The sequence below is a fragment of the Petaurus breviceps genome, unplaced genomic scaffold, assembly GCF_028583685.1.
Source record: "Petaurus breviceps papuanus isolate PSGF00001 unplaced genomic scaffold, PetGlider_PUasm1.0 37, whole genome shotgun sequence".
In the NCBI taxonomy this organism is placed as follows: Eukaryota; Metazoa; Chordata; class Mammalia; order Diprotodontia; family Petauridae; genus Petaurus; species Petaurus breviceps.
This window is the reverse complement of record NW_027186296.1, coordinates 68,799,133-68,812,040: the sequence shown is the minus strand read 5'-3', so window position 1 is coordinate 68,812,040 and position 12,908 is coordinate 68,799,133. Positions and strand designations below refer to the sequence as shown.

Here is a 12,908-nt window from a genome sequence, read left to right as displayed (position 1 = left end):
TCCTTCCTTCCTTCCTTCCTTCCTTCCTTCCTTCCTTCCTTCTTTCCCTCCTTCCTTTCTTCCTATTGACCAAGAGCCATTTTGATACCCTTTAGCAGAGACTTTCTCTTGGACATCATTATGCTTTAGAGCATAGGATGGTGTTTCTTTCTCAGTGAGTTCCCACTCAATAGGAAAAGCGTCATACCTATTGTACAGTTCCAGATGTTTAGTGATCATTTTTCTCTTCCTACTGTATTCACATTTTTCGGCCTTCTGGTCTCCTGACATAGTTTATGTTTTCCTTCTTCCAGTCAGAATTTTCATATTCTTTGTTTTCTTTGAAGCACTTCCTTATTTAAAGGAATTCTACTCTCTGCTTATCTAGAGAGTAGAGAAGCTTTCTTTTAGCTCTTTCTTATTCTCTTGTAGTAGAGAGATCATTCTCCACTTTGTGTATACATATTTGTTAACTTGTCGCTTGGCAGAAACAGGAGCATGACATTCTTGACAGATCACTGCATAATTCCACTTGCCCTCCAATACTTTCTGTAAGCAAGATCTTCAGTCTTCTGTTATTCTTGTTGGTAGCTTTTGTGGTCAGCTGCCATGGCAAACTGCCATGTTCGGTTTGGTTCACTATACCTCAGACTTCTGAGTCAGGCTTTATTTATTTATTTACAGCAAATTTCCTGCCTTTTCTTGTAATATAATAACAGTTTATTTAGCTGCCTTTGATTAGAAATTACTAGATTTTTATGCCTGGCCTACATGGAGGTAGTAATTGCCCTAAGCTCTTTTCTGTGAATCTCAATTAGAAAGTCAATTATCTATCAACCTTTTTTATACTTCTTCATATATCTCTCCACTACTAATCTTTTTATAAACTTTAGATAGAACATCTTGTATTATTGATTTTCTGACTTACCATTCCTTCTCCCTAACTTATGTGTTGCATTACTAGTAATCATTTCAAGCCCAGTACAAGCCACCACTTTCATGAAGCTGTCCACGACTTGCCCAGTTGTTAACAATCTTCCCCCTCAGTCTTCACTTAACATTCTGTTTTATACTCTCTAGAGCTCTTAACATACCATATTATATATTATTATTATCACCCTACTATTTTGTAATCTCCATATGGGCTGAGACTGTGTTTTATCTATGCGTTGTGCCTCCCTGATGCTTACAGTAGTATTCTGCATACAGTAAGGGCATTTTGTGTTGTACTGTAAATAAAAGCCTAGGATGCCATAAGAGAGAAGTGTCTGAAGGTCAGTTGAGAGGATACACACTAGAGATGTTGTTTGGATACTTGTTGATGTGGAGTTAGTAGTTGAAGCCATGAGGATGAATAAGTTATTTGAAGAAGGGCTTTATAAGGACTCTTCCTGTTTTGTTTTTGCTTATTTATTCAGTGATATTTGTGTAGGAGAGACAGCATGTTGAATAAAAGACGGAGCATGAAACTTTATGTCAGAAGAACTGGGCTCCTGCTCTAACCATGCTTCATGACTAGCTGTGTGACTGGACAAGCCATTTCCCTTTCCTAAGTCTTAGTTTTCTCATCTGTAAAATGAGGATAATACTTAAACCTCATTAGGTTGTTGGGAGGATAGTGCTTTATAAATTGTGAAGATCTTAATAAATACAAGTTATTATTATTTATGTGTCATACTTAACCTCAAATGCAAGGCCATCTCTAGAGGGATGAGGGCCTGAGACATGTCATTTATAGAGGCCCCCTCATTCTAATTTATTTTGCAGGTGAAGTTTGAAATGACCAGCAGAGAGAAACAATGATGGGAAGAAGTCAGTGGGAGATTCTGACTTTGGATGCAGAAATATAAAAGCAGCTAAATTTATCAGGATAGGAAGAGAAGGAAGGTGATCTTGGAAATGGGCTTATGTATAGACATTAATTAATGTGCGTTTGCCAGTGATATTTTATTGATGCTGCCTTTCCTCCTGTTCTGTCAGCTCAAGCTCTTACCTCTTACCTCCTAAGTCCTGTAGCATCAATGAGACTGGGTCTCCTACCCTCATCTACTCTGCCATAAGAATGACTGCTTAAATCAAGGTCCCTAACAACATCACTGACTTTAATATGAACCTTTTACCTTCTTCTTACACTTTATCTCCCCCATATACTCTGTGATACAACGATACCTGCCTTCTTACTGTTCTTCCTTGAACAAGACATTCCATTTCCTGATGCTGCATTTTCACTGGCTGTTCTCCATGCTTGGAGTTCTCTCCTTTCTCATCTCTACCTCCTAGCTTCAAATCTCAGTTAAAGTCCCACCTTCTGCAAAAAACCATTCCTGATCCCTATTATTGCTAGTGCCTTCTATCTCTTGATAATTTCCAGTTCACCGTGTCTATAGCTTGTTTATACACAGTTATTTGCATGTTGTCTCTCCCATTAGATTTCTCCCTGAGAGCAGGCACTTTCTTCTGCCTTTCTTTGTATCCCCAGTGCCTGGCACATAGTAGACATTTAATAAATGCTAGTTGACCGAGCTGACTGAACTATAAAATAATAATGATATAAAACTAGCCTCTCAAGTTCACTAGATAGGACATGTGAATAGAATGGCTGAGTAAATGTTAACTGTTCTTTTTGGAACATGATTTACCTGGAGAGCATTTTATAACATTTTGGCATTTTTCCCAGTAGGACTAAAAATTTCACTTTATTCTGGCAGGTTAAAACTTTTACATTAGGAAATGTATATTGGCAGCAACACAGAAGATACAACTGTCATGTTCAAGATGTCCTTTGGGAAATTTGTGTGATATTAGTTTTTAAAAAAGTATATATACAGAACTGAATATAGATTGACTATTTGTAAGTAATCATTTTCACTAGAAGTGCTTTTATGCTGAGTTTTGTGTAGTTTAGTCTATAGTTCCTCCAAGGCTTCATCATGTGCTGGAGATGACTCAGGTTTTGAAGGCGATGCTAGCAGAGCACAAGCTCAGCTAGTGTCTACTAAGCTAATAAGGCTTTGTCCCAGTGAGACTGCGCCCTTTGTCCAGTTTGGAGAAATCCTTCACTCGGTTAACTATATAGCATGATGAATTTTTCTGTTATAATAACTCAGGAAGACCATCTAAGTGCCACAAGTTTTGTGGTCTGCCTGTGTGAAAGGATAACCCCACACCATCTAAATCCTGGATGCTAGATGTATGTTGACCATGGCACATAGTAGCTATGAAATTTAGTTTTTGTTTGGAAGGTATTTCTCAGTGTTCTGTTACTCTAAAAACACAGCTTCTGAAGAATTTATGAAGCAGAAACCATAATAATGCCCTGTAGCATTTACATATAGTAAAATGTTTTTTACACATCTTGCCTTATTTTATTTCCCTTACAACAATCTTGTGAGTTTAGCAGAGAAGAAATTATCACTGTTTTATCAGTGAGAAACCTGAGCCCTAGATCTATTTAGCAAGAACCCAGAAGGCAAAAGTAGGAGCAATGAGACGATGTTACAGAAGATGGATTTTGGCTTAATACGATGGGAGACTTCCTATCAACAAAAACTTCCCCAGAGTGGAATGGGCTGCCTCTTGAAGTCATCAAATCATGGAGTAGGAGTTGTAAGGGACCTTAAGAGTCACTTGGTACAATGCTATGATTTTGAAGATGGGGAAAAAGATTGAATGGCTTGCTCAAGGTCAAATTGGTAGTAAGTGGAAAAGACATGTTTTGAACCCAGGTCCTCTGACTTCAAATCCAGCATTCTTTCTGTTATACCCGTCTCATATAAGCTGCTCATCTACCACTTCAAATAGAAGGTAATGGGGATCCCCCCACCTCCCCAGGTCTTCTTCCCACCCTTTTTAAAGGATATTATAGAAAGGATCCCTGAGATTCTGTTAGGTGCTGAAGGGTAGTAGGTGACATGGGTGAAATGGATCAGGGTCAGACTCTGGGTCCTTTCTGCAAATTACTCCAGTGTAGCTTGTGGTTAATAGTGGAGCTCCTAACCCAGTTGCCTTTTTTTTTTTTTTTTGCAGTAGTGTATCTGGTACATGGAGTGGTCACCCACATTTTAATGCCTCACACTTCTCAAATCATGTGGTTATCCACTTGGCTCATTCCAGTCTGATCACATACACGGACAAGTATAGGTTCCCAGAAGACCACCATCAGCTCTCTTATAGGCCCAGGGAATGTGGATGAATATACTCCCATCATATACCACTTCAGCTCTTGAGCCTCCACTAATGTACTTCATTTTAAACAAAACCAAACACTGATAATAGTGACACTTTCAGGTCTAAAACATAAGCATTCATTTAACAGTAAAACAAAAGAAATAACAACATATATTCATGTATTAAATAAAATGTAGGAATAATGAATACATCACAATCTACTCACAAAGAGGGATAGCACTCTGACACCAGTGTACTCAATATGTGTGGGTGAATGTAGGCACACATTTATGGAAAACCTTCTAAGGAGACATAAGAGTAAACTCAGGGTAATTAACATACAACTCTGGAAATGTAAACTCTGGTGTCTTCTTTCTTTCCCAGTAAATGTCCCTAAAAATTCTTTGATGAACATAGCTTCTGTATTGAACAGATGTGTTCACTGCCAAGATGAGTTAATCCATACTGTGTTTTACCAGTACCTCACACTGAGCATGGTATCTTAGCTGAAGTAGTCAATCTGCTTAGTGACTTCTCTAATTTTTTATTTCTAAGCTGTTCCTCTACTCTATTGTATTTATTTCTCAACATTGACAATAATGCCCATCATTTTCAGCTTCAAGCTTAGTTGATTATGTTCTTAAATCTGTTCTTTCACCTCTTTCTTCTCTTACTTTTTAGGGTCAGACTCTGGGTCCTTTGCAAATTACATCAATGTAGCTTATGGTTAATAATGGAGCTCTCATCTGTCTATAGTCAGATAAATAAATTACCTTTATCCCATAATCAGTGGAAACTTCTGACATTGTTATCTTTCCAGGTTATTATAAAGCTTTTCACATTTTTTTCATTCAAAATAAGAAAAAAAAGAACAGCAACCATCTTAGAACTTTGAATTAGAGTAACTATTTCTTAGAACTCTGATCAAAGCAGACATCTCTACCACAAACTGCTTCATATGAAAAGATAATGACTTAAAATGATAGTATCTTACCATAGGATCATAAACTGGAATCTGGAAGAGACCTTAGATGCCACCTAGCCCAACTTCTTTTATGGATGAAGAAGCTAGTTTGGGGAAGTTATTGTCTGCAGTAACACAGGTAGTAAATGGCAGGAATTAAAACTTAGGTCTTGTGACTCCCAGACTGGTGCTCTGTTCATTGTATCATGCTGGCTTTTTTCTTTTTTTGTTGTCTTGTTCTTATATTGTAGTCATTTCTAGATATATCCCTCCCTTCAATTCATAACTTTCACCTGATGAACCTTCCTTTTTAAGAAAAAAAAATTCTGTGAAATCAACCAATACATGGCCCTGATAGTATATGCGACACCCTACATCTCAGGGAAAGGGGTGAGGAGCATTTTCTTATATCCAGAGTGGTTACTGTAATTCTGCAAGTTAAATGGCATTTTATTTTTCTGTGTTTTAGTAATTGTATATATTGTCTTTTTTTTTTTTTTTGCTCTTTGGAGGGCAATTAGGGTTAAGTGACTTGCCCAAGGTCACATGGCTAGTTTTTTTTTTTTTTGTGTTAAATATCTGAGGCAGGTCCTCCTGACTCCAGGGCCGGTGTTCTATTCACTGTGCCACCTAGCCGCCCTGCGTATATTGTCTTGATTTTGCTTATTTCACTGTATATCAATTCATCTACATTTTCCCATATTCCTCATATCCATAATTTCTTAAAGCAAAATAATCCATTTTTATTCCACAATTTGTTTAGCTCTTCCCCAGTGGGTACCCACTTTCTTTCCAGTTTCTTGCTACCTCAAAAAAGTGCTGCTATGAGTATTTTTTTTTAACATATGAGACTCCAGTGCCTTTGCTTGTATGCAACAACTGGTGAAGAAATTGGAAAATACTAAGAGGAAATAGAAGGATTTTTAATTAATATTTATCATCTTTTCAGTGGCTTCTTAAATATAATTGTAATCTTTTCCCATTTAGGTGATTGCTCACTGTAAATATCAAGAGTCTCAGAGAATTTCAATCTTTCTGAGCATGCAGGATGAAATTGAGACAGAAGAAATTATCCAGGATATTTTTCAAAGTGGCAAAACATGCTTTATCCCTCGATACAAGTTCAAGAGCAGCCACATGGATATGGTCAAGTTATTTTCAGCAGAAGAAATTTTTTCGCTTCCCAAAACTTCCTGGAACATTCATCAGCCAAGAGATGACGAAGTGAGAGAGGAGGCATTGTCAACAGGTGAGTGGGTAAACCTCTGCTTCCTAACTGAATTCTTCCTTTGAGCATATAGCTCAAATATTGCACTAAGTCAGACATGGCTGCTTCTCTCACCCTTATAGTGTAGGTTAAGCAAGAAATCTTTCTGGGTCTCAAAGAAAATTAGCCACTTAAATAAGGTCCTGGCCAGTTGTCCATTTCAACTTGTCTCCTGCAGAGTTGGAATTAGCTAGATCTCATAGCAGATTGGAAGATCCTTTCAATGCCCCAGGCCACAATATTAATAAGACTACTGTTCATCTTATGATTACTGATTTTTGAGCAAAGTACTTATGATAGCAGTGGATGTAGAAATGCCATATATTCTGTTTGGATGAATTACTTATTGTACCTAATGTTATTCCTCACTTTTTATCCACTGTCTAAGTTTTTGGTATCTTATATTTTGTACTTGCCTTGAAGTTATGATGCTTCTTGACTTTCCCTTTTTTCACAATTGGTATGACTTCAGGGCTTTATAAAGCATTGGCCATTTTATTTGGTTTTATCTTTACTTTCTTTTTAAGAGAAAACAGATTAATTTTGTAATGACACTATATAGGCTTCCCAACAAACACCATCTCTTCTCTTTCAGAAAATGTTTCCCCCATGTAGTTAAGCAAAAATACCTTAGAGTTATTTAAACTATGGAAAAAACCATCCAGCTGAGAATTTATGTCTGATAGTGCAGGCCACTTTCCACTTTTAGAGTTTATTGGTTGTTAGCAGAAGGGAGGATGTGTGCTTTAACTTCAGTAATTTGGCACCAGCATTGTCAATTTTATTTGGCTTGATTTCTTTTTTTTTTTTTTTTTGCCTTTTGGTGTAGTGGATGGATCACTAGGCTTGGAATCAGGAAAAGTCATCTTTATGAGTTCAAATCTGGCATCAAGCATATACTGGCTGTGTGACCCTAGACAAGTCACTTAACTTTATTTTCTTCAGTTCCTCATCTGTAAAATGAGCTAGAGAGGGAAATGGTAAACAATCTAGGATCTTTGCCAAAACCCCAGATAGTGTTACAAAGAGTCAGACACGACTGAAAGAACTCAACAAGAAACAATTGATTTTATATACTGTTATTTTGCCTCTGCTTTCTTCACTTTGAATCACTTCCTACATGTCTTCTCATTTTTCTCTGAATTCTCTATACTTTTCATTATTCATGATCCAGTAATATTCCATTACATCTACATACCTCAGTTTGTTCAGGCATTTCTCACTAACAGGATCATAGATTTAGACTTGAAGGGAATTTAGGGGTCACTTAGTTCTAATACCCTTATTATATAGATAAGGAACTGAGGTCCAGAGAACTTAAGTGATTCTCCTGGGACCACGCAGACAGAAAGTAGCAGTCAGGATTTGACTCCCAGCGTTCTTTCTGTTGTACTAGGCAAAGACCTTTTTGGGAGCCTTAAAAAAAGATCCTATTTTGAATCTTTTTGTACATATTGGTCTTTTCTTGTTGTTACTATCCACCCTGAGATATAAACATAGTTGTGGGACCTCTGGTTAGAAATAGCATGAACAGCTCGGTAACTTTCTTTCACAATTCCAGATTATTTACCAGAATGATTAGACCAATTCACAGCTTGACCAGTAGTGAATTAGTGTGCTTAGCTTCAAGACTGAATTTCTTCCTCTTTGCCAATTTGCTATATGTGAGGTGATAGCTTTGTGTTGTTTTAATTTGCCTTTCTCTGTGATTTTGAACATTCTAGATGGCTGTTAAGAGTTTATTTTTCTTCTTTTGAGAACTATTCATTTGTCTTCTTTGACTACTTCACTATTTGGGACTATCGTCATTACTTTCTACACCTATATTCTAAAACTCATTATTTTTAGGTGCTGCTTCTTTTGTTGGTCTATTTTTGCTACTAGGTAATTCCTTCACTCTGACTGTTCCCTATTGTACCACAGTATTTTATTCTAAATGTAATTAAGCTTCAGGAAGAATTTAAATTTATGAATAAAGGGAAATATCAGAGGAGAAATTTCCATGGATTGATTCCCCTACAATTATAACTGGGGAAGAATATAATTCCCTAGATATTTAGACAATTTCTTAACCAGTACTTAAAAAAATAAAAAAAAATCCTTTCTTTAAATATTCCTCTAATGTAGATTTTCCCTCCTCTTAATGCCCTGATCAAGGATGCCCTTGATGCAGATTATTTTCATAAAAATTTTATATAGTTGGGAAAGTAGCCATATAGGTCACTAGTTATTGATACTTTTTCTCTTGATTGCTTTTTGTTTGTAATAACATGGTCCAAGATTTTTTCCATGTCCTTCATGTTTTCAGATACCTGGAGATTAAGGAAAGAGAATAATACATAGTAAACCTGGAAAGATAAGCTTGGGGCCAGGCTGTGAAGGACTTAAAAGCCAGATAAGAAGAGTTGGTATTTTGTATTTGAGGGAAGAGAGAGAATCATTAGAGTTTATTTAGTGGGGGGATGATTTGGTTATATTTGCACTTAGGGAAATCACCTTGGTAGATGTATGGATGGGAGATGGATCGGAATGTTGAGAGATTTGAGGAAAGGAGACTAATTAGGAGGTCATTGTTATAATCTTTTGAGAGGTGATGAGGTGGTAGCTACCTGAGTAAAGAGAAGGATATTAGAGATGTTATGAAGGTAGAAAATAGCAAAATTTGGCAACTAACTGGATATGTGAAATGAAGGAAAGTGAGGAGTTGAGGATGACGTGGAGATTGTGAAGCTGGGAGAATAGAGGAATGGTGATGCCTTTGATAAGTTCTGTTTTGAATATGTTAAATTTGAGATCTCTCTAGGATATCCAATTTGAAATGACCAATAAGTAACTGGTTATATAAGACAGAAGCTCAGGAAGGAGACTGGGGCTGGATCTAGCTATCTGAGTCATCCATGAGCAATGACCACAAGAGCTGGTGAGATCACTGTCTCCAGTCAAAAGAGGGTCTAGGTAAGAGCCTTGAAGAAAATCCACAGTTGATGGTATGGATAAAAAGTCAGCACAGGAGCCTTTGAGAAGGGGTGGCTAGACGGATGGAGGAAAACTAGGAGAGAATAGTATAAAACAAAACAAAACTGAAACAGAGGAGAGAAAGCATCTAGCAAAGGGAGGGTGGTCAGCAGTGTCAGATGCAGCTGAGGGGCAAGATGGATGAGCATTGAGAAGTGCCATTAAATTTGTTTTTCAGCACATTTTTCCATCCTGTCCAATTCTTCCATCTCCTTCCTTCATTGCTTCTTGTGACTGAACAGAATTAGTGTCAGTCACTTTTTATGGAAATTGGGTTCTGTCCTTGCCTCCTCCCCTCCCCCCCATTACTGCTATGGGGCATCTCTATAGCTGACTCCCTGAATAGTAAGCCTCTGGGCTTAATTATGCTTACTCTGACTGGCATGTGGGTGTAGGATTATTGAATGAAAGCTCTATATAGTAAAGGTTTCTGGAGTTAATTCATTGGGTTTTTACCTTGCATGTTAGCTAGTGTGTTTTTTTAATTTGTGCATTCATCTTTAATTATGTTATATCCAGTGCGTAATTACTCTCTTTAGATTTTTGGAATTGTAGAAGTTTGTAGCAAGCAAACATTTAGCCATTTTGCTGTTACCTGGTCTTTGGGTCTTGCCTTCAATCTGAGAACGCTTCAAACCATCTAAAGGCACAAAAACTGGTCTGGGTAGTTAAACCTACTAGCAACCAGTAACTACCCTTGCTCTTCCTTAAACATCTTAGGTGATGCCACTCTTACATTTTGCCATACTAGTTGTATAATGCAATCCAGATGCCTTGGCTGCACTGCACATCCCAATTTTAGTGCTAACTAAGCAAGCTGCTTCCCCTGGCCATTGTGTTGATGCCCTCTCTATTAATAGTGCGGATGACTTCTATAGCAAACCAAATTGCCCATTTGGAGGATTTGTGTTTATCTGACTTTCCTTATAAATTGGTAGACCTAATTCATTTGGCGGTATGGTGGTTGCAAAGAAAATTTGAAGGCTATCAGCAATTAACTGAGTTCTGACAGTAATCTTAGGAGTCTCTGGGGAATTTTGTGTTAGTAGTATGCATTTTTTTCCCACATATAAAAAAATCACAGTGTGCTAGGACGTTAGAATCAGAAGGGATCTTAGAACTCATTTAGTTCAGGGTTTTTTGAAACTTTTTTTTTGCTCACAACACAGTATCCTTCACCATGAGGAATTGAGACAGAGTGGACATTTAAGTTGGCAACAAAGAAGAATACTCAGGGAACTGGGCCTTCAGATTACCTGGAGTCTTGGGATTCTGGTGCCTCTCCTTTCCCTCCTCCACCCCTCACCCTCTTTTTTTTTTACTTTCTTATCATTCACAGGAATGAACACAGCTTTGCATTTGGATGGATAGGATTGCTATTGTCATATAATAAGTAGGAAGAGAAGGCAACCAACCACAGCAGAGACAGAGGTTGGGATGCTCTCCTTACAGATTTAAAGCTGGAAGAGAACACAGAGACTGTCCATTCCATTCCCTTCATTTTACAGATGGGGAACCTGGGACCCAAGGAAATTACCTGCCTTATTCAGGGTCTCATTGATCATTAGTGGCACAATCTGAACCCAGGTCCTCTGATTCCAGAGATTGTGCTCAAATATGGAAGTCTGGGACTTTGGAAGGAGTTTTGTGGCACACCTAGAAACCTGATCACCAGGGTGTGCCACAGCACTTTCTTTGGGAACCACTGATCTAGTTCAGGCTTTTCATTTTATAGAAGTGGTAACAGGCCTAGACTGGCCAAGTTCATGATTCTGTAGTGAATTAGAGCTGAAAGAAAGCAGAACCCATGTCTCATGCTGCTATGCCACCCTTCCTCTCCACTTGAATGTGTTTGTTTTACTGAACTTAAAACAGTAAATTCACTTAAAAAACCAACAGATTTAAAATATGCATTCAAATGGAGTAAAGTAAAAATGGGAGATATTTGTCTTTCATTTTTGAAGAAGATCAGTAACATCACCAGTTCTTGATTAAAAACAAAAAAAAACCAAGTCTAAAGTAAAAGCTCATGTGGCCTTTCCTTCTCTTTTATTAACAAGAAAAGGTGGTAACCATCAAGGAGGGTGAGGGGGTTTTCTATTTGGAATTCACTATGCCAGTGAAATCACAGGTGTAGTCAGCCCTTTTCCCTATTTTTCCTATCATTCTCCTTCGTATCCTGGGTTTTCATTTGCAGTAGCACCTTGGAATGTGATAGGATGTTAATTTTTCAAAGCACAGCTCTAGCTATCAAGTCTTTGAGACAACTTGATTGGAGCTCCAGATTGTCTTCTGTGTGATCAGATTAAAATATACATTCATGGTGTGCAGGTACCCTCCTATTTTATGTAGTCTAGGAAAACAACAAAACTCATGTGGTATCAGGAGTTTAAATACTGGGTCCCTAAGAAAAAATTAAGAAATTAACATACATTTTCAATGTATGTTAATTGAAAAATTGGCTCCTCCTAGTTGGAGATCCATTTTTCTTTCTTCTTGGACTTCTTGGTCAACAAGCATTTATCATGCACTTATTATGTGCCAGACACTATGCTAAGTGCTAAAAATACAGTGAAAGGCAAAAAACAGTCTCTGTCTTCAGGGAGCTTCTCTTCTAATGAGGAAGCCATCATGTAAATAACTGGGTATTACAAATATGTCCAATGGAAATGGAAGGTAATCTTAGAGGGGAAGTTGCTAGAAGCTTGGGTGATCAGGAAAGCCTTTCAGAAAGTGGAATTTGAGCTTAGTCTTGAAGGAAACCAGGGGAACTGAAAGTGGAGGCAAGGAGAGAGATCATACTTGGCAGGGGGATGGCCAGTGTAAAGGCATGGAGATGAGAGATATACTCTATTCAAGAAATTGCAGATCAGTGTAGCGGAATTATAGAATGTGACTCAAAAGAATTAAAATGTAAGAAGGCTGGAAAGTTAGAAAGAGGTCAGGTTATGAAGAGCCTAACAGGGAAGTTTGTATTGTATCTTAGAGGTAATAGGGATCCATTGAAACTTAGGGAGCAGGAGCATGATACAGTCAGATCTGTGTCTTAGAAAAATCCCTTTGAGGGGAGTTGAGGCAAGGAGACAAGTTAGAAAGCTTTTGTAATAGTTTAGATGAGAGCTGGTGAGAGTCGGATTCAGACTTGTGGCAGAGAAAGGAGGGGACCAGCAACAAGATTTGAGAACAGATTGGCTGTGTGGAGTGAGAATGAGGGGACAAGAAGGAAATCAAGATGAGGCCTGGGTGATTGGTAGGATGGTGGTCTTTCAACAGTATCAGACAAGTTTAGAAGAGGGGAAGGGCTTGGGGAAAAGGTATGAATTCAGAAATGAATTTGTTGACTGGCTGTTGTAGCCCTGCCTCAGTTGGGATTTCCTTTTCCTTTTCTACTATATTCCATCTTTCCAGAGCAGTACTCCAAAGCTCCCTCTGTTCTGTTTTCACCAATCTGTCCCTGGCCACTGTGACTCCCCAGATTCTACTGCCTTCTCTCTCTCTCTCTCTCTCTCTCTCTCT

General features: G+C 38.0%; 1 protein-coding gene across 3 annotated transcripts in view; it reads left to right on the top strand.

Annotated features, from left to right (window-relative positions):
• The window catches only part of MTHFS (methenyltetrahydrofolate synthetase), a 253,028-nt gene that overhangs the window by 6,500 nt on the left and 233,620 nt on the right, over positions 1 to 12,908 (top strand). For all 3 annotated transcript variants that reach the window (XM_069098673.1, XM_069098672.1, XM_069098674.1), the window contains exon 2: positions 6,098 to 6,359. In XM_069098673.1, the coding sequence (XP_068954774.1) occupies positions 6,098 to 6,359 (262 nt within the window). The remainder of the gene's footprint in view (positions 1 to 6,097; positions 6,360 to 12,908) is intronic.